Source organism: Vigna radiata, chromosome 7 (genome assembly GCF_000741045.1).
Source record: "Vigna radiata var. radiata cultivar VC1973A chromosome 7, Vradiata_ver6, whole genome shotgun sequence".
NCBI classification, from domain to species: domain Eukaryota; kingdom Viridiplantae; phylum Streptophyta; class Magnoliopsida; order Fabales; family Fabaceae; genus Vigna; species Vigna radiata.
In genome coordinates, this window is record NC_028357.1 from 51,801,081 (window position 1) to 51,818,759 (window position 17,679).

The following is a 17,679-nucleotide window of genomic DNA, read 5'->3' on the forward strand; positions in this document are numbered from 1 at the left end:
TTGTTAACTTTCAGCTAACATTGAAGCAAAAATATGTCAAATAGGGTAAACAACCAAATTGCCAAATTTGGTTAAAAGGACTAAATTCATACATTTTTAAAGTTTGGAGACTAAATTAGGCCAAAATTTTGAAGAGGGACTAAATTCAATTTTTACTAAAAGTTAAGGGACCAAAAAAATATTTAACCCTAAAATTAAAAAAAAATGATTTTTTTTTTTTACTATTTTAAAGTACAAGAAATTTAAGTTCCATCCATTTCAACAAATTGGTGTGGTACTTAATACCAATAAATTGGAATAATGTTGCAACATGATTCTTCAATTTCCCATTGCTATAAGGTCAAAAAAGACAGCACAAATTGAAGATTATGGCATTGCTCTTTAGCAAATTAGACTCTGTAAAAGCACAGTACATAGCTGTGTAGCTATAGGTTATTCATTGTATCATAAGAAACTTCGTATAGACAGTGACAGTCTCTTGTCATTGTTCTAAAACAAACTTTTCTGGTATATTTTGTACATTTTTAACAGAAATAGGTAAATTTTTCTCGGAGATTAATAATTTGAATTAAGATATTGTCACTGAAAATAAAATAAAATTGGACATTGTAAAAAGCAGAGTTCACAGCTATATAATGTAATAATTATACTATAAATATAGGAGTTGGAAACCAAACTCTATCTAACATACCAAACACCTTTCTGAGAAAATCACAATCAACAATGGCTACCCTCATTGCTCCCATCACTTTTTCACCTGGTGCAGATGCAGAGGCTCTTCACAAAGCTTTCAAAGGTTCATATATACATGTGCATAATTTATCTTCCCATTTTCCTTAAATTAAAAGAAAAAAAGTTTTCTGATTTACCAGTTTGTTATGGTTTTCTTGCTATGGTGAAAATCCATCAAGAATACTGATTCTGTGATGGAAAAACATATGTGCCTCAATCCTTCCACCATTTTTGACAAAAATTCAATATAAATAGAAGTGTAAGAAATAGTTTGATCATCAATATGGTGTAACTGCTGGCAAATACAGTATTTAATATCTATGGTTTTGAACTGTGCAGGATGGGGGACTGATGAGAAAACTGTTATTGCAATATTGGGTCACAGAAATGTTTATCAGAGGCAACAAATCAGAAAGCTTTATGAAGAAATGTACCAAGAAGACCTCATCAAACGCCTAGAATCTGAACTAACTGGTGACTTTGAGGTAACCATTGTAAAAACATGGTTTTTGTAAGAAGAATTACGATAAAATGTAATTAGAATGGATTTTTGTTTGAGTCATGGCTTTGCAATTACAGAAAAAATTGGATGATTGAAATCATGGTTTTGTTTAAACATATTGAGAGAAAACTAGTTTTGACTGAAAACAGAGGGATCTAAAACAGAATTTAGTAAACATCACATGATTTTGTGAAGTATAGCCTCAAGAGTACTAATGATTTTGAATCATGGGGTCTGAACAAAACAATAAAACAGAGATCAGTGTACCGTTGGATGCTGGAACCTGCAGATCGTGATGCTGTTTTGGCCAATGTGGCAATCAAGGATGGCAGCAAGGGCTATCATGTGATTGTGGAGATTGCTTGTGTGCTTTCATCTGAAGAACTTTTGGCAGCTAGACGTGCCTATCACCACCGTTACAAACGATCTTTGGAAGAAGATGTAGCTACTAATACCTCTGGTGATCTTCGCCAGGTGAATAATCTTTTTATATTGTTGGAGATATGTTGACTAGAAATAAGGTGATTCTATAATATATAAATATACGTAAATCTCATCTTACATTATTTTGTAAAGTTTAATTAGGTTTAAAGTTCATTCCTTAGTATTCATCCGTTCTTATCATTAACTCTTTCATTTCAACCTGGTAATACTGATTAAAGGATTGTGTTGAACATTCTTATCTTTCTGAGTTACTGTGACTGAAATTAAAGCTGCTGACTGTATTTTAAAACTCTGATAGCAATCAAATGACTCATTAGATCACAATTGCAGTGACAGTGGAAACAGCAAAAGCTCTCTTTAGGATCATTTTTAAAAGTTTGGTGGTCAAAAGTACATGCTTAATAAAATGTCAGGTGCATGCTGATGGTTTTGACTGTTGAGTTTGTGGTTGGTTGGCTTTATGCAGCTGTTGGTTGGGTTGGTGACCTCATATAGGTATGGTGGTGATGAGATCAATGCAAGATTGGCAAAAACTGAATCTGATATTCTTCATTCATCTATCAAAGAGAAAAAGGGAAACCATGAAGAAGCTATTAGGATCCTTACCACAAGGAGCAAGACTCAACTTCTGGCAACTTTCAACCGCTACAGAGATGATCATGGCGCTTCCATAACTAAGGTACTATACAAACATTTTTCTCTCTTGATTGCTGAATATTTGGATAAATAGTTAACATGTGTGTATATATATATATGTACTTGTTACAGAAATTGTTAGATGATGCATCTGATGATTTCAGGAAGGCATTGCACACTGCTATTAGATGTATCAATGACCACAAAAAGTACTATGAAAAGGTCAGATTCCCACTTTATACCTGCATTAAATATATCGTTCATCATTTTAAAAGAACCGTGTTATTTACTTGCTTGAATCTTAGCAATCCTAAACTTCAATTGGGTATACGCTGTATTGTTAGAACTTTAACATCAACCAAATGATAAAACTAATTTAAAGTCGGTGTAAATCTTATACTTAAAATTCATTTCTTAACATATACTTTTAAAGTTTTTGTTATGATTCATATTTCAAAATCTTCTGCATTTGTGCTTCATGTAAGGACTTCCATGAATAACCAACATTCTACTATTCATTTATGTTTAGATTTGAATATAAATAGCAAAAGTTAGATGTCACAAGGGTTTGTTCTCCAATCAAAACTGAAGTTTCATCTTGGTTATGGTTCTGATAGAAAAGCAACATTACTTTATAGTAGTGTATTCAAGTTTTGTTTACTATAGTTCATCTCAGTAATATGTATATATTATCAAACTCAACCTCCAATTCTGACAGTAAAATAACACCAACACTACCTAAGTAATGTATCTATTTTACCATGATATGTAGGTTCTGCGCAATGCAATGAAAAGGGTAGGAACTGATGAGGATGCACTGACCCGTGTGGTGGTTTCAAGAGCAGAGAAGGACCTGAGGAACATTGCAGAGATCTATTACAAGAGAAACAGTGTTCATCTTGAGGATGCAGTGGCCAAGGAAATCTCAGGGGACTACAAGAAATTCATCCTCACTTTGTTGGGGAAGGATGTTTGAAGTGATTGCACTAGACAACAACATTGGAACATTTCTTGTATCTGTTTATGTTGTTGGTTTCTTCTGCATGATTTGGTTAATTTCTCAATTCTGAGTGTGCTTTTACAGTTATGTATCTGTTGTATTTGTTTGTGGGAGAATGAAACATTCTGTGTAAGATCTCTGTTTGTGATGTTTAAGCACTATAATAAATTTGAGAAACTTATGCTAATCTCTTTTTCAACATACTCATGCATTTTGCTTCTATTTTTTTTTAATAAATATTAAGATTTAGTAATGAAATAGTATGAACATTACTTTTTCTTTTGTTTAGACACATAAACTCCTTTATTGCCATTTCATATATGTAAATATTAGATTTTTAAAAAAAAACTTAATTTATGATATCTCTGACCATATATAAATGTGTTGATTAGCATTGAAACGGAAAATTTTCTCCTCCATCACGCGTTTTCATGTGTAATCCATGCACAAGGGACAAAAACTAACAACTCAGGATTTCATCAGTTAACTTTTTGAACCAAAAGTTGATCATTCTTCTAAGGAAAAAGTTCTTTTAAGAACACTTTTACAAGACAGCTTGTGATTGATCCGTTTTAAACATTTTTTAAAACATAAATTTAAATAGACCAATAAAATGATGACATGTGTATTATTATCAAAAAAATTGTCAAAAAGTGTTGTCAAAATAATCCTTTAAAGCATACAATTAATTAATTTACTCATAAAAAGTAACACCCAATTTTCAAAAGCATGATATTAATTCCAAAGCTACTATATACCTATAAATCATAACATCACCATCTTGACCCTTAACCATAGTTAACAAATCCATCAACACAATCTTCTTTTTTAGCTTTAAATTAATCACAGAGAACCAGATCTGGTGATCTACAATGGCTACTCTTGATTTTTCATTCTTAATAACTTCACGAAAGTGAAAGAAGAAATATAGTTATTGTCACTCTAAAGGTAAGAAAAAAAAATACTTATTTATAGATATAAAAAGAATATAAATAAATAAAAATATTTCGTGACTTCCAAAAACGTTTAAAAATTAATTATAACAATTTTCTTATTTCATAAAAAAGCACTCATACAAATTTTATTCTGTGTTACAATTATATTCCTTTACGATATATTAATTATCACAATAATATTTTATTGATATTATATCTTTCAAATAATCCTCTAAGGACCATGATATAATTTGTATAATTTCATCCTACACTAAATAATTAAGTTTCTCACATGTTATTATTCAATTGAAGTGTCTTCTTAATTAATCAACTAAGCTAATTAATTTGTCGACAAAGTGTCTTCTTGAATATGGAGGAGGCCCCAGTAAAAAATAGTTTATAAAAAAGTAAAAAGAAAATCAAAACAGACAGCTCAAGATTCCATATATTTATTTTTTCTCTTTTTAAATATATTAACGTTTATTAAGTTGATTTTACATTGTTTTTCTCTTATAATAATGTCTGATACACTGATCTTCGATTTAAACAACTCATGTGACAAAAACAATTGATCCAAAATTAAAAAAATATGATTAAATAAATAAATAAAAGTAAACATGTGTTTAAATTAACTACAAAGTTTCTTGAAAATTCGAACAAGATTAGTTGAACAAACCCAAACATTCTTAATTAGAATACCTACCATGTGACAAGTTTTACAATCAATGAGTGTAGCTGTTTTTCTTTTCATTTCTTTATGTAGAATCTATAAGATTAAGTGTTCCTTTCAATAAGAACGTAATGTACATTTAAAAAAAAAATTACCTTTTTTTTAATAGGCACGTCATGCCAGATTAGGTTCTGAGTTGTAAATGTTATCATCATCAAAGAATTTTAATGGAAATTTTCTTAAATTTAAGAGTTAAATTTTATGAAACTTGTTGATATGAGATATTTTGGATTTTAATTTTTGTTTTGCTTAAGATTTCCAATTTTATTAATAGAAAGTATTTAATTATGTAATTAAGTTAAATTTTTAAATTTTAGAATACTGAACTGCAAATAAAATATTATAGAAATGTAGTTCCAATAAAATCCTACCATTAAAATAAAACCTGAAAAAAAAGTTTTAAAAATAATGTAATGTGGTAAAATTCATTTATTGTAATCAAGACATGTGAAGAAAATTTTACGTAATTACTGATATTTTAATATTGTTAATACTTCTCCATTCACATTATACGCGGTCCAATAGCTGATAAGAATATATACAATTTGAGTATAGTTCTATATTTTAATATTTATTAATATTTTAGGAATTTACTAGTTACTTTTTTATACACTTTTAATCTTTTAAGTACTTAATGACGTGTTGATATGGTATTGAAATAATATTGTTTTGTTATAAATTTTAGTGACACTAATTTTAAACTCATGTCTACAGTGTTTGTGTATTTATTAAAAGATAACTAAAGATTGAAGAAAAATAGTAATAAATATTTTTAAGTTTGTAATTAAATTTTGAATAAAATTAATCTAAAAAATAATTTATAGGTTATTAAAGTCAATATATTTATAAAAATATAAATAAATGGTTTGTAAAAATGTAAAAGATAAAACATTTATGAAAATAGAGTAAATATTTTAAAATATAAAGGATATGTATAAATATGGAGAGTTAACTCATTAAAAATATAAATTAGTGTCTAAATAAATTGATATAATCAATGTATTGACAAATTTATTCAATTTGTTCTTAGATTTTTCTAATTAGTGTATGAACATATTCGTCTGATGTTTATGGTTAGAATCGTCTAATTAGTATATGAATAAATTTGTGTATGTATATTATAAGACTCACCTAATTATAAATGAATAGAGTGGTCTAATGTGTATTAATAAATTCATCTACAGACTCGTCTAACATTTAGATTGGTATAATAAATGTATGGGCAAACTTGTCTAATATGTGTTACAAGTCTCATTTGATTAGTGTATGACATAATAGTTCAATGTGTATTCTTAGACTTATCTAATCAAAGAATGACTCATCTAATATTTTTTTATATACTCATCTCATCAGTATACAAACATATTTGTCTAATGTGTATTGTTAGACCTATATAATTTTTTTGCTATACTCATTTAATCAATGTATGAATAGACTCGTTTAATGTATTTTAAGATTCATCTAAGTAGGCTCATCTAAGTTATGTGTTGAAGACTTGTCTAATGTATATTATTAGGTTTGTCTGGTAAATATATGAATGACTCGTCTAATGTGTATTACTAGACTCGTTTAATCAAAACATCATCAATCTCGTCTAACTTTTTTGCTTTGCTCACCTAAATCAATGTATTTCCAAACTTGTTTAATAAATTTTGTTATACTCGTCTAATCAACGTATGAGTGACTTGTCAAATATTTTTTGCTATACTAATTTAATTATTATATAGACAATTTCGTGTAATCTTTTTGCTATAATTTTCTAATTAGTGTATGAAAAGACTTGCTTAAAGTGTATTGTTATATTTGTTAATCAATACATCGATAAACTCACGTAATATGTATTGCTAGACTTGTTTAATTTGTATACATGATAATATGTATTGTTAGACTCGTCTAATAAGTATATATTCAGACTTGTGTAATGTATATTGCAAGACTCGTCTAAAAATTGAGTGGACAAACTCATATAATGTGTATTAATAAACTCGTCTAATTTGTGTATAGAAAAACTTATCTAATTTATACGGTTAGACTTGTTTAATTAATGTATAAACATGCTTTCTATTGTTTGTAACTAAAATCATTTAATTAGTGTATGTACAAAGTTGTCTAATCAATATGTGTAGACTTATTTAATTGTATTACAAGACTTGTTTAACCAGTGAATGAACAAACTTATCTAGTATTAATATACTCATACAATTTGCATAAGGAGTAATAGACTTTAGCAATGTATAATGACAAAATTGTCTTATTAGTGGACAAACTCGCTTAGTGTTTGTTGTAACTTGTTTAATTAGTGTATAAACATACTGGTCTAATAGGTGTTCATAGACTCGTTTAATCAATGTGTGGAATAATTTATTTAATATTTTTTTATATACTTGTTTAGTAATTGAATAGACAAATTCATCTAATGTATATTATTCAACTTGTTTAATTAGTGTATAAACATACTGGTCTAATAGGTGTTCATAGACTCGTTTAATCAATGTGTGGAATAATTTATTTAATATTTTTTTATATACTTGTTTAGTAATTGAATAGACAAATTCATCTAATGTATATTATTCAACTTGTTTAATTAGTGTATTGACAAATTTGTTTAGTACATTTTTATACTTGTCTAATCAATGTATGCTCAGAATCATCTAATCAATATATGAAATACTTCATCTAATGTTTTTTTTATTATACTCATCTAGTAAATTTATGAATAAAGTTTTATATTGTGTATTATTAGACTCGTCTAATGACTTTTGTTATACTCCACTAATCAATATATGTACAAACTCATCTAATATTTCATATAATGTTCATTTATTATATTTGCTTAGTTTATGTTGTTAGACTTGTTTAATATATATATATATATATATATATATATATAATATTTGTAGACTCAAATAATCATAATAAAAATACATTAGTGATATATTTTAATAAATGGTTAGTTTTTATTAATTTTTTGATTTTATTAAAGTTTTAAATTCTATACTTTTAAGTTAAAAATAGTAAAAAGTAATTCAAAAAATATAAAGCAAAATTTATAATATTAGAAAATATATTTTTTTATTACAAATATCTAACTTATACATTTGAAATTGTAGACCCGAAATTAATCGATAAGTTGTGAAGCCATCAACACAATGGAAAACAAGGAAAAGAGTTTTGAAGGATGAAACTGGTTGTTCAGATAACAAAAGAGAACTTTGAACTCAACTTTCTATATAAATATTATTTTATTAATAACGTTCAGTCCTATTATCTGTTTTCACTTGTTCACTTTCTAAAACTGGCTTTTCTCCGTCTTTATAGAAATGAATTATTAAATATAATATTTAATTTATTCGTTACAATAAATATAACCAGAAGCTATAATTAGTTTTAGGAGTTAGCATGAATAATAAAGGAGAACAGTAGTGAATAAGCATGGAAGGATGAGAGAGGTAAGAAAATATCATTAAATTTTTTTTTTAAAACTGTACAACAGTCAGATTAGATACAGTAATTACAAAATAGACCAAACGATCTTAGATGGAGTTCATTGACCTAACGGTCTACAACAAAAGGATTCCCTACACCAAACGGTTTCACAAACAATAACCGGACGACTAGTTGACTAAAAGAAAATAAAAGAAACTAATCTAAGGGCCGGATGGTTCTGCATAACTTTCAGGTACGGCCTCCACAGGTTGCTCGGTCTGCAAAACATCCTCCAGAGTATCCTCCAAAGCAGCTTCCAAGGTATCATCCAAGGTACCCTCTGCTCACACCCAAAAGGATGATCATTGCAATGAAGGGAATAACCGGAAGGTCGAATACCGAACGACAACATAGATAAAGACAGAACAGATAAGGGTAAGCTTATGTAAATTTAATTAAACATTTCATCATACAAGTAAACATGCAAGTCAAAACCAATCAACAATTCATACATCATTTCTATACATGCAAACTACGTTCATCAACTTATGACCGACCACTACGACACTGTCCGGACGGTATGAACCACGTAGCCCGACGTCCCTAGCACCCGGTGTGGTGTAGTAGCTGCCTTTACTTATCAGCTGCCACCCGAGGTTAGTCCTCAAACGATCATCTGTTCGAATGACCACGGACCTCCCGCCATTCCCACACATGAGTAACCTTTCTCTACCTGAGAAAGCGTTATCACGGAATATCAGGATCAGGACGACAGCCTGGGTCTGACCATGTTCATACTTTACCAATCATCACCACTTCATGAGATATTCCTCCCTTGGAATTCTCTTACTTAGTCAAGTTCAATCAATGTTCATTACCCCGTTCACAAAAGAAGGACATCAAGAAGTGACCGGATGGTCCAGTCAGAAGGAGAACCGGACATCAAAGAATGAAGTATAAATAGTTGGTCGGATGATCGGCTAGGAACAGAACTCAATACCAAAGACTGCAATATAACCAATAGTGACCAAATGGTCCGACAAGGAATAAGACCGGACACCAAAGGATGGACTATAGGTGATAGTCATCCGGACGGTTTTACAAAGAATGTTATAAAACAAGCACTAACGTGATCAAAGGTTGGTCTATGACCGAACACTTCTCAAACCGAACAGACTACGACAGGAGAAACTCTTTAAAGGATTAAAAGAACTTTCGTCAAGTAACCGGATGTTTTAAATAAATAAAGACTCACTAGACCGTTCAGTCATTAAGTGACCGGACGGTTTCAAAGGAAAGAATATTAAATTCAATTGCTTTATAGTTTAAGTGTCAGCCTAAGGCCGAACACTTGTAAGACCGAACGCTTGGTTTATGACCGGCGTTCTTAAGTAACTATCAATAAACAGTTAAAGAAAACCAACTAAATTCAGTAAACACACTAGGCCGAACAGACCGAACGGTAAAGGGAGGACCGAATGGTCCTAATGACCTTCGATCTCAGATTCATATTTTCTCTAAGTTTCATATATTCATACCAAGTACAGAATTTAAAACTCATACAATTCATACAGCAGCATATCATATTGTATCCTACCATTTAAATCATACAATCATACAATAATTTCATACACTTCAAACCATACAAAGAAATTATAATTAAATCTTAGGTTTAATAGGTTCGGAGGTCCCTATATTTAGGGGTTTGTTTCAATTGAGTCCTCCAATTTTGAAAGTGATCAATTAGGTCTCTAATTTTGTCAATTTGAATCAATAAAAGTCTTTCTCTTAAATGCAGTTAACGCCGTGAAGTTTTTGAACATGTGGCACGCTGACGCTTTCAGGTGGCACCGTTTCAAGTGCATAGGTGGATTATAAAAGGGTGAAATCCCTTTGAATTTAGGGATTTCACCTTCAAATACACCCTTTTAATTTAGGGATTTCACCCTTTTATAATCCACTTATGCACTTGAAACGATGCCACCTGGAAGCGTCAGCGTGCCACATGTTCAAAAACTTCACGGCGTTAACTGCATTTAACAGAAAGGCTTTTATTGATTCAAATTGACAAAATTAGGGACCTAATTGATCACTTCAAAAATTGGAGGACCCAATTGAAACAAACCTCCAAATATAGGGACCTCCGAACCTATTAAACCTAAATCTTATAAGCTTCCCTTACCTCTAATTTCCAACTAAGACTTCAAAGGTATGCGAATGGTAACTGTTTCTTCAAAGGTTTCCAAAGCTCTAGAGTTAAATACCAAAATGAGTTCAGAGAAATGGTTTAAGGTTCACATGCAAGCTTTTAAAGCTGCATACATACATAAAGTAAGAAAACTTGGAAAAACAGGGAAGTCTTTGAGACTTACCAACTGTAACCCGAAACCGGACGGTTCAAGTGGAAGAGACGAGCACCAGGAGTCTTCAGGTGTGATCTGAATGGTGATCGGAACAGTAAATTGGTTAGAATTTTAGAGAGAAGGTTGGGAGGCTTTAGAGAGAAGGAGGAGAATTTGAGACTTTCAGAAAGTTGAGTTTGAGGAAGAAGAAGATTGCATGGGAAAAGTGGCGTCAGGTTTTGCATCTCTCCTTATATACAACCTCCAATTAGAACGTTCGGACCATTCCTAGCTTGCCACCTGACTTCCACTTCCTGGAAGTTCACAATTTTGCTGCTGTTGCACGGATCACGAAGAAAGAGAATTAAAATTTGGCAAAGTTGGTCTCCCACCTACCAGGGAAGACCGGACGGTATGACAAGTATACCCCACTAATGAAGGGTATTAAATGGGGTGTGACATATATATATATATATATATATATATATATATATATATATATATATATATATATATATATATATATTTATTTATTTATTTATTTATTTGACAATTCTTAAAAAGTACAAAAATTTAAATTACGATAATAAAACGGATTCATGTTTGGGTAACAAAATTTCTAAAATAGTAGTATTTAACCCATAAAATTAGCCTTTAATTTTAAAATATATGAAGTTTTCTTTACTGAGAATTTATTAAGTTTTTTAACGGCCAGGAAGCGGAAAATTGAAGAAAAGAGCAACTTTATATTTTGAATTACTTAAGAATTTGTAAGAATTATAAGGTTTTTTTTTTTATTGTGAGCAAATGAAACAATTTAATGAATTAAAGATGAAACAAAAACTCGTGGCATCCAACAGCATTTTTTAAAACATAATTTGGTACAATATATCCTCCTTTTGTTGAAAAAATAAATTAGAGAACTCTTCGGTTTCATATATTTGGGTATTTTTTTCCTCTTTTGGCACCTAACTTTCTATGTACGGTCAGAAAATAAGAAAAAGATATCAGCTTTTATAATTTTTTATTTAATTTTAAATATCAAGTAATTTATAAAATGGGACTCCTACAATATTATATATTTATTTATTTATTTATTTATTTATTTTAAATAAAAGCAATATGCAAAAGCTTGTTTTGCATTTGAGAATGAAAATTTGCGTATGAATCAAAGCATAATCTTGACCAGATTCATTGTACTGTTCAATCATTCCATTCTTACCCATGCCATGCTTCTAAATATTATTCAATAATTTCAAATTTTGATCTTTCAGTAATCCCTTTTGTTAAGTGTTGCAATTAAGGACAATTAAGGATTAAGAAAAGGTGGTAATCAATTATGAAGGGTATTAATTTTATTTCCCTAATAATAGTAAACAGCAAATTAAGAACTTGATTGCATCTCAGAAAATTCTAGATGTGCCACATCATTACCATGATTACAATTCTGCTTTATTTTTCTTTGAATCAGACAATCAACCTTACATGTGGCATTGATTTGATCACAGATGGGTCGGCACAAAATTTTCACCAATAAATAAACTATTTTTGCAGTTGATTACTTAATGGCAAAATGGCCCTGGAGTTTGAAAATAGTGTGAAAGAGAAGGGAAAGAAAATCAATGTAATAAATTATTGTCTGAAAAAAGACAGAAACCTTATCGGATTTCAAGGCTTGGATTGGTACTAAGTAGATTTTACTCATCCCAAAAGAAAAATTACAGCAAAAACTATATACATGTATAAAGTATTTGTCTACATACCTTATTATAAATAGAAAGTATGTGAGCATAGCTTTCTTCATCAAACCATCATAAACAAACACACTTATCAATGGCTACCCTTATTGCTCCCAGCAACCACTCTGCCCAAGAAGATGCTGAAGCTCTCAGAAAGGCTTTTGAAGGTGGCTTATCACCACCACCATCTAACAATCCCCTTTGTAGATTGGATCATGCTTATTCATGACCTTGTTGATTTTGAAGAGTTCATCTAATGAAAATCTGGATCAAATTTGCAATCTTGATTAACCATTTAATTTCAGTTTGAACTAAAAAGTGATTTTTTTGTATCTCAGGTGTTGAATCTGATATGCTTGTGTAAATGTTTTCAAAGGGTCTTTAAAATGAACGAGTTCGAGTGATTTTGAACTCTGTAGGATGAGAAAACTGTGATCGTAATACTGATTAACATGTGGTTTCAGTGTTGACTTGAAAGTACTGTTTTTTATTCGAGGGTAATCTGTTGGAGTGATGAACTTGGTGTATTTCTGTGTATCTATGAAATGGGTGCTTAGAATGACTGTGATCGATTGATTTCAATTTTGTAGGATGGGGTACTGATGAGAACCTTATAATAACAATATTGGGTCATAGAACTGTTCATCAGAGGCAACAAATCAGAAGAGTTTATGAGGAAATTTACCAGGAGGATCTTGTGAAGCGCTTAGAGTCTGAGATCAAAGGAGACTTTGAGGTACCTTCAGTGTGAAATGTTGTTGTTAGTTTTCCATGTTCCTTTTGAAATTCTTGTGTGCTAATTGAACTCTGTCCTGTGTTACTGGTACTGAACAGAAAGCTGTGTACCGATGGATTCTTGAACCTGCAGATCGTGATGCTGTTTTGGCCAATGTTGCCATCAAGAGTGGCAAAAACTACAATGTCATTGTGGAAATTGCCACTATCTCCTCCCCAGAAGAGCTTTTGCTTGTTAGACGTGCTTATCTCAACCGCTACAAGCACTCTTTGGAAGAAGATCTTGCAGCACATACCACTGGCCATATACGCCAGGCAAGTTTGTGCATTGAATACATGTTTGATCCACTCTATCTTGAAAAAGCAAGGATCTTTTTGACCTATTTCTTAAGAGATCACTTTTTGTTCAATGTTTTCGATCTGATTACATTTAAGAGTGAAGGCTAAGTAGCCAAATCAGCTGTCAATTTTTCTTCAGTTGCATGATGGGGTTTTTTGTTAGAGATGTGGAAACAGGGGTTTGATCCGAAGTTGTTAGGTAAGGTTTCTATTATAAGTGAAGGGAATGTTATGGTGCATGTGATCTCAGTTTTTACTTCTCTTTACTTTGGAAGACAATGAGGATTGATTGTGTGAACTGCTAGTTTGTCAGATACTCCAGATATTCACTCTTGTCCTTTGGATGAATTTTCCCAATTGACAAGTGTGAAAAGATAGAAAAGAATAGCTTTTGACCAATTTCTTGATTGATTACATCTTTTAAGTATTTCTATTCTAAACAAATATCAGATTAGATGTGAATTCTGCTTTGTAGTTTTTTGGGATTTTCTAATAGACATGTGGCAACACAAGTTTGATTTTGATCCACTGTAGATGTAAGTATAAGCTTCTGACTTTATAAGTAAATGGAATGTTATGGTTCTTATGATCTTAGTTTTTGTGGTTGATATTGAGCAGCTTCTAGTGGGGCTGGTGACCTCATTCAGGTATGTTGGTGATGAGATCAATCCAAAATTGGCACAAAGTGAGGCTGAAATTCTACATGATGCTGTGAAAGAGAAGAAGGGTTCCTATGAAGAGGCCATCAGGGTCTTAACTACAAGGAGCAAGACTCAGCTCATTGCAACTTTCAATCGCTACAGAGAGATCCATGGCACTTCCATCTCTAAGGTACACAAAAAGGAAACACTAACATATCACCAAAAATAGTATCATACTTTTCTATATATGCCATTCATAAGAGAAACAAGTAAAAGTTTAGATGATTTACTTTATGACCTTATATCTGATATTTCTTATGTTTGCAGAAACTGGTGGATGAAGGATCTAATGATTTTGAGAAGGCATTGTACACCACAATCCGTTCCATCAATGATCATTTTAAGTACTATGAAAAGGTTTGATGTTTTAACTCATTTTTTCTGATAGTCCTATCCAATCTCACTGTATTTCCATCCTTGAAATTTGGGTTTCATCAAGACAATAGTCCTATCCAGTTCACAGCATATAACATATTTGAATTTGTTGATGTCATGAAAAATGAAATCACTTGTGAAATTGTTAACTTGGATGTTGAAAATCAACCGACCCATATGAAAATATCTACCATGATTCACATTGATTTTTGTTTTTGCAATGTTAGGTGGTGAGAAATGCTATCAAGAAGGTTGGAACTGATGAGGATGCAGTGACCCGTGTGATTGTGAGTAGGGCTGAGAAGGATCTGAAGATAATCTCAGAGGTTTACTACAAGAGAAACAGTGTTAATCTTGAACATGCCATTGCCAAGGAAACTTCAGGGGATTACAAGAAGTTCCTTCTCACTCTGTTGGGGAAAGAGGACTAAGTTTTTTCTTTAGGGCATTTGTGATCATGAGTTTAGAACACCCCAACTCATACTTGTGTAATTTGGTGTTTCTGGTGTTGCTTTCCCTTTAGTTTGCTTTTCTCCTTTCTCTTCCCTTAAGTATATTTCTGCATGGGAACATAGATTTCTTCTATGAGTGGTAATGTGAGAGCTGTTTGGTGGCTATAAATTATGAACAGACTAAACAATAAAAGATATCATGAGAATGCCCTTTTCTGTTAAGATTGATTTTGAACTATAAAACTGATGAGATCTGTGGCTAATTTCAACTACAAACTTCACATTGAAACATGTGTATTGTTAATGGAACTGATTCTGATATAGAACATGTCAGGATACATGCAAAGTATCAAAGTTCTTATCAGAGAAAAGAATATATACATATAAAAGAATATAAACGTATAAGATATCATTATGCAGTAGAATATGACAGCAAAGAAAGTTACTAAAAGAAGCCAAACAAGGAAAGTCTTGGTATAAAACTACAAAATGAAATATACAGCTAATGTTCAAAACAGAGAAGAATCATGCATCAAACACTTTTATCCATAAAGTACAATTATTGGTGCTTTACCAATGTACACTACTAAAATTTCAAAACCTTTTTTAGATTAATGGAGGGAAAAGCAAGGGAAAGAGCACAAATATATGGTGTAATTGATGAAAAGAGAAAAGTAAAAAATAAATTTAATTAATGGTGAAATTTATTGAACTATTATTATTTATTTTTATTTTTATATTTATCAATTTCCTCATCCTATATCTCTCTTCAATCAAAACACCTTCAATTTATTTTTTGTCTCGTCTATTTTCAGTTATCGACTTATTTGTAGCACATTTGTTTGTTTGTTTCTTCTCTAGTAAAGAGGACAAACATAAGACTATGTTAGATAAGAATGGATGAAAAAAGAAAACGAGTAATAAAATTAAAGTAAGAAATAATAGACACTTAAAGTAGAAAAATAATGAATAAACATAAAAGAAAAAATGAAAATAAAATAAGATATGAATTTTACAGCTTTTTAATATTTTCCTTTTTCATCACAACCAACCATTAAGTTTTCTATTTCTTTTTCAATTACCCACCTGCCATTCTATTTCTCATGTACTATTTGGTTGAGTAAAATAGTAGGTGGAGAAAACATCAAAATTAAAAAGAAAAAGTGATAAGAGACTGAAAATTTTGGTTTGTGTAAAGAGGTGATAAAAGGGTGGGACGAGTGTATACAGCTATTAATTTTTTTTTAAATATCAATTAAATAATTGAAATTATAAAAAAAATATAATATTATCAAAGTATCTAACGAAAAAAAATATTTTCAAGGTCAAGTATAAAAAGAAATATATTTATATAACGTGTTTATTTTTTTTAAGATAATAAAAATAATATAATTATTATTGTTATTACTATATTCTGTGTCGATTGGATTTAAATTTAATTTTTACTATTTTAATTTTAATTAAGTTCAATGGACTAGATGTAATATTTTAGAAAATGACATTTTAGAAGTGATAGTGGTGTAAAAATAGTGTGACTCGATTATTTTAATATTAAATAGTTTTAATATAAATAATTTCATTATAAACGAGTTTTTTTTTTATTTTAAAATATATTATCTCTCTAGTAATCACTTTTCTAGAGTTTTTTTATTTCTCTCTAGAAGTTCTTTTTCTTTGTTCATCTGATTGAAGAACTGAAACCGTAGGAGTGATCCTGGTGGCGAGTTCTTCAATTTAGACCTATCAGTTTCTCTGTCTGAGTAAGTTAAGTTTTAATCCTTTTCTCAGGTCTTTTCTTTCTTCTGTTGTATGTGGGCCCCGCTTATTTTGCATGTAACGCATGAGTCTTCTATAAGACTCTCTATTGATCAATGGTACTAACAGCATACGCTGATTGCGTTTCTGTTATCTATAGGTACAGATAGAGCTTCTTGAGCTATGTGAGCGGAATACGCTCTCTAAAGTGGTTGGTCTTCTAAAGAGGTAAGTGAAGCTATTATATTCTCTAGGTTATGTTTGTTGTGTATGTTTAGTATTTTCATGCTTAATTATATGATGTAATTGTAATTGTGAAAAATTGTTGTAACATTCATGGCGTTTAGATGATGATTTTGAATGTATGATAATTGTATATTTGGTATGGTATGATTTTGAAATGGTTTCTGTCATGATGGTTGATAATTATATGGTATTTGGTAATTGGAATTGGATGTTATTTTAAGAGGTAATAAGTTGTCAAACACATAAGTGTTGTGTTGAAAATGGAGGTTTCAATGAGCAAATCGATGAGTTTGGGATTGGTTTAAGTAATCTCATTTTCTAAGGTTGGTTTGGTGTTGTTTAAGACTTATTAGAGGGTGAATATGTTAAAATCTGGTTTAGAAATAATTAATAGTAATTTGGTGGTATTTTGGTCAGTTTTAAGATTCATTTTGGGGGTTTGGAATAGTGAGATTTTGAATCAATGGTTTTGTGCCCAAATAAAAGGTTTGGGGTGTGTTGGTAAGTCATTTCTGACTTGTTAGAATTCTTAAATTACTTAAAAATGAACTAGAATGAGATTTTGGTCTCTAAGTTGAGAATTTAGAGGT

At 30.6% G+C, this 17,679-nt stretch overlaps 2 protein-coding genes across 3 annotated transcripts; both read left to right on the top strand.

Moving 5' to 3' along the window:
* The first annotated feature begins 674 nt into the window (after positions 1–674).
* Positions 675–3,501, top strand: LOC106767181 (annexin-like protein RJ4). Of its 2 annotated transcripts, none has more exons than XM_014652020.2 (6): positions 675–796; positions 1,072–1,217; positions 1,490–1,708; positions 2,145–2,357; positions 2,447–2,536; positions 3,087–3,501. In XM_014652020.2, the coding sequence occupies exons 1-6, from the start codon at positions 724–726 to the stop codon at positions 3,288–3,290; spliced, it is 945 nt and encodes a 314-aa protein (XP_014507506.1). In that variant the 5' UTR covers positions 675–723; the 3' UTR covers positions 3,291–3,501. The 2 variants fall into 2 exon arrangements, with proteins under 2 accessions (XP_014507506.1, XP_022639942.1); XM_022784221.1 differs by having other exon boundaries at positions 2,479–2,536; positions 3,087–3,199.
* A 9,001-nt stretch (positions 3,502–12,502) lies between these two features.
* On the top strand, positions 12,503–15,310 carry LOC106768938 (annexin-like protein RJ4). Its single transcript, XM_014654335.2, has 6 exons — positions 12,503–12,653; positions 13,077–13,222; positions 13,321–13,536; positions 14,179–14,391; positions 14,529–14,618; positions 14,864–15,310. The coding sequence occupies exons 1-6, from the start codon at positions 12,581–12,583 to the stop codon at positions 15,065–15,067; spliced, it is 942 nt and encodes a 313-aa protein (XP_014509821.1). The 5' UTR covers positions 12,503–12,580; the 3' UTR covers positions 15,068–15,310.
* Positions 15,311–17,679: the final 2,369 nt, after the last annotated feature.

Excerpts from the sequence above, each read along its gene's own strand:
- LOC106767181 (XM_014652020.2), top strand. The coding sequence starts at position 724 with ATGGCTACCCTCATTGCTCCCATCACTTTTTCACCTGGTGCAGATGCA. Across the intron at positions 1,709-2,144 it reads CCTCTGGTGATCTTCGCCAG|CTGTTGGTTGGGTTGGTGAC; the intron begins GTGAATAATCTT and ends GGCTTTATGCAG. Across the intron at positions 2,358-2,446 it reads ATGGCGCTTCCATAACTAAG|AAATTGTTAGATGATGCATC; the intron begins GTACTATACAAA and ends TACTTGTTACAG.
- LOC106768938 (XM_014654335.2), top strand. The coding sequence starts at position 12,581 with ATGGCTACCCTTATTGCTCCCAGCAACCACTCTGCCCAAGAAGATGCT. Across the intron at positions 12,654-13,076 it reads TCTCAGAAAGGCTTTTGAAG|GATGGGGTACTGATGAGAAC; the intron begins GTGGCTTATCAC and ends TCAATTTTGTAG. Across the intron at positions 14,392-14,528 it reads ATGGCACTTCCATCTCTAAG|AAACTGGTGGATGAAGGATC; the intron begins GTACACAAAAAG and ends TTATGTTTGCAG.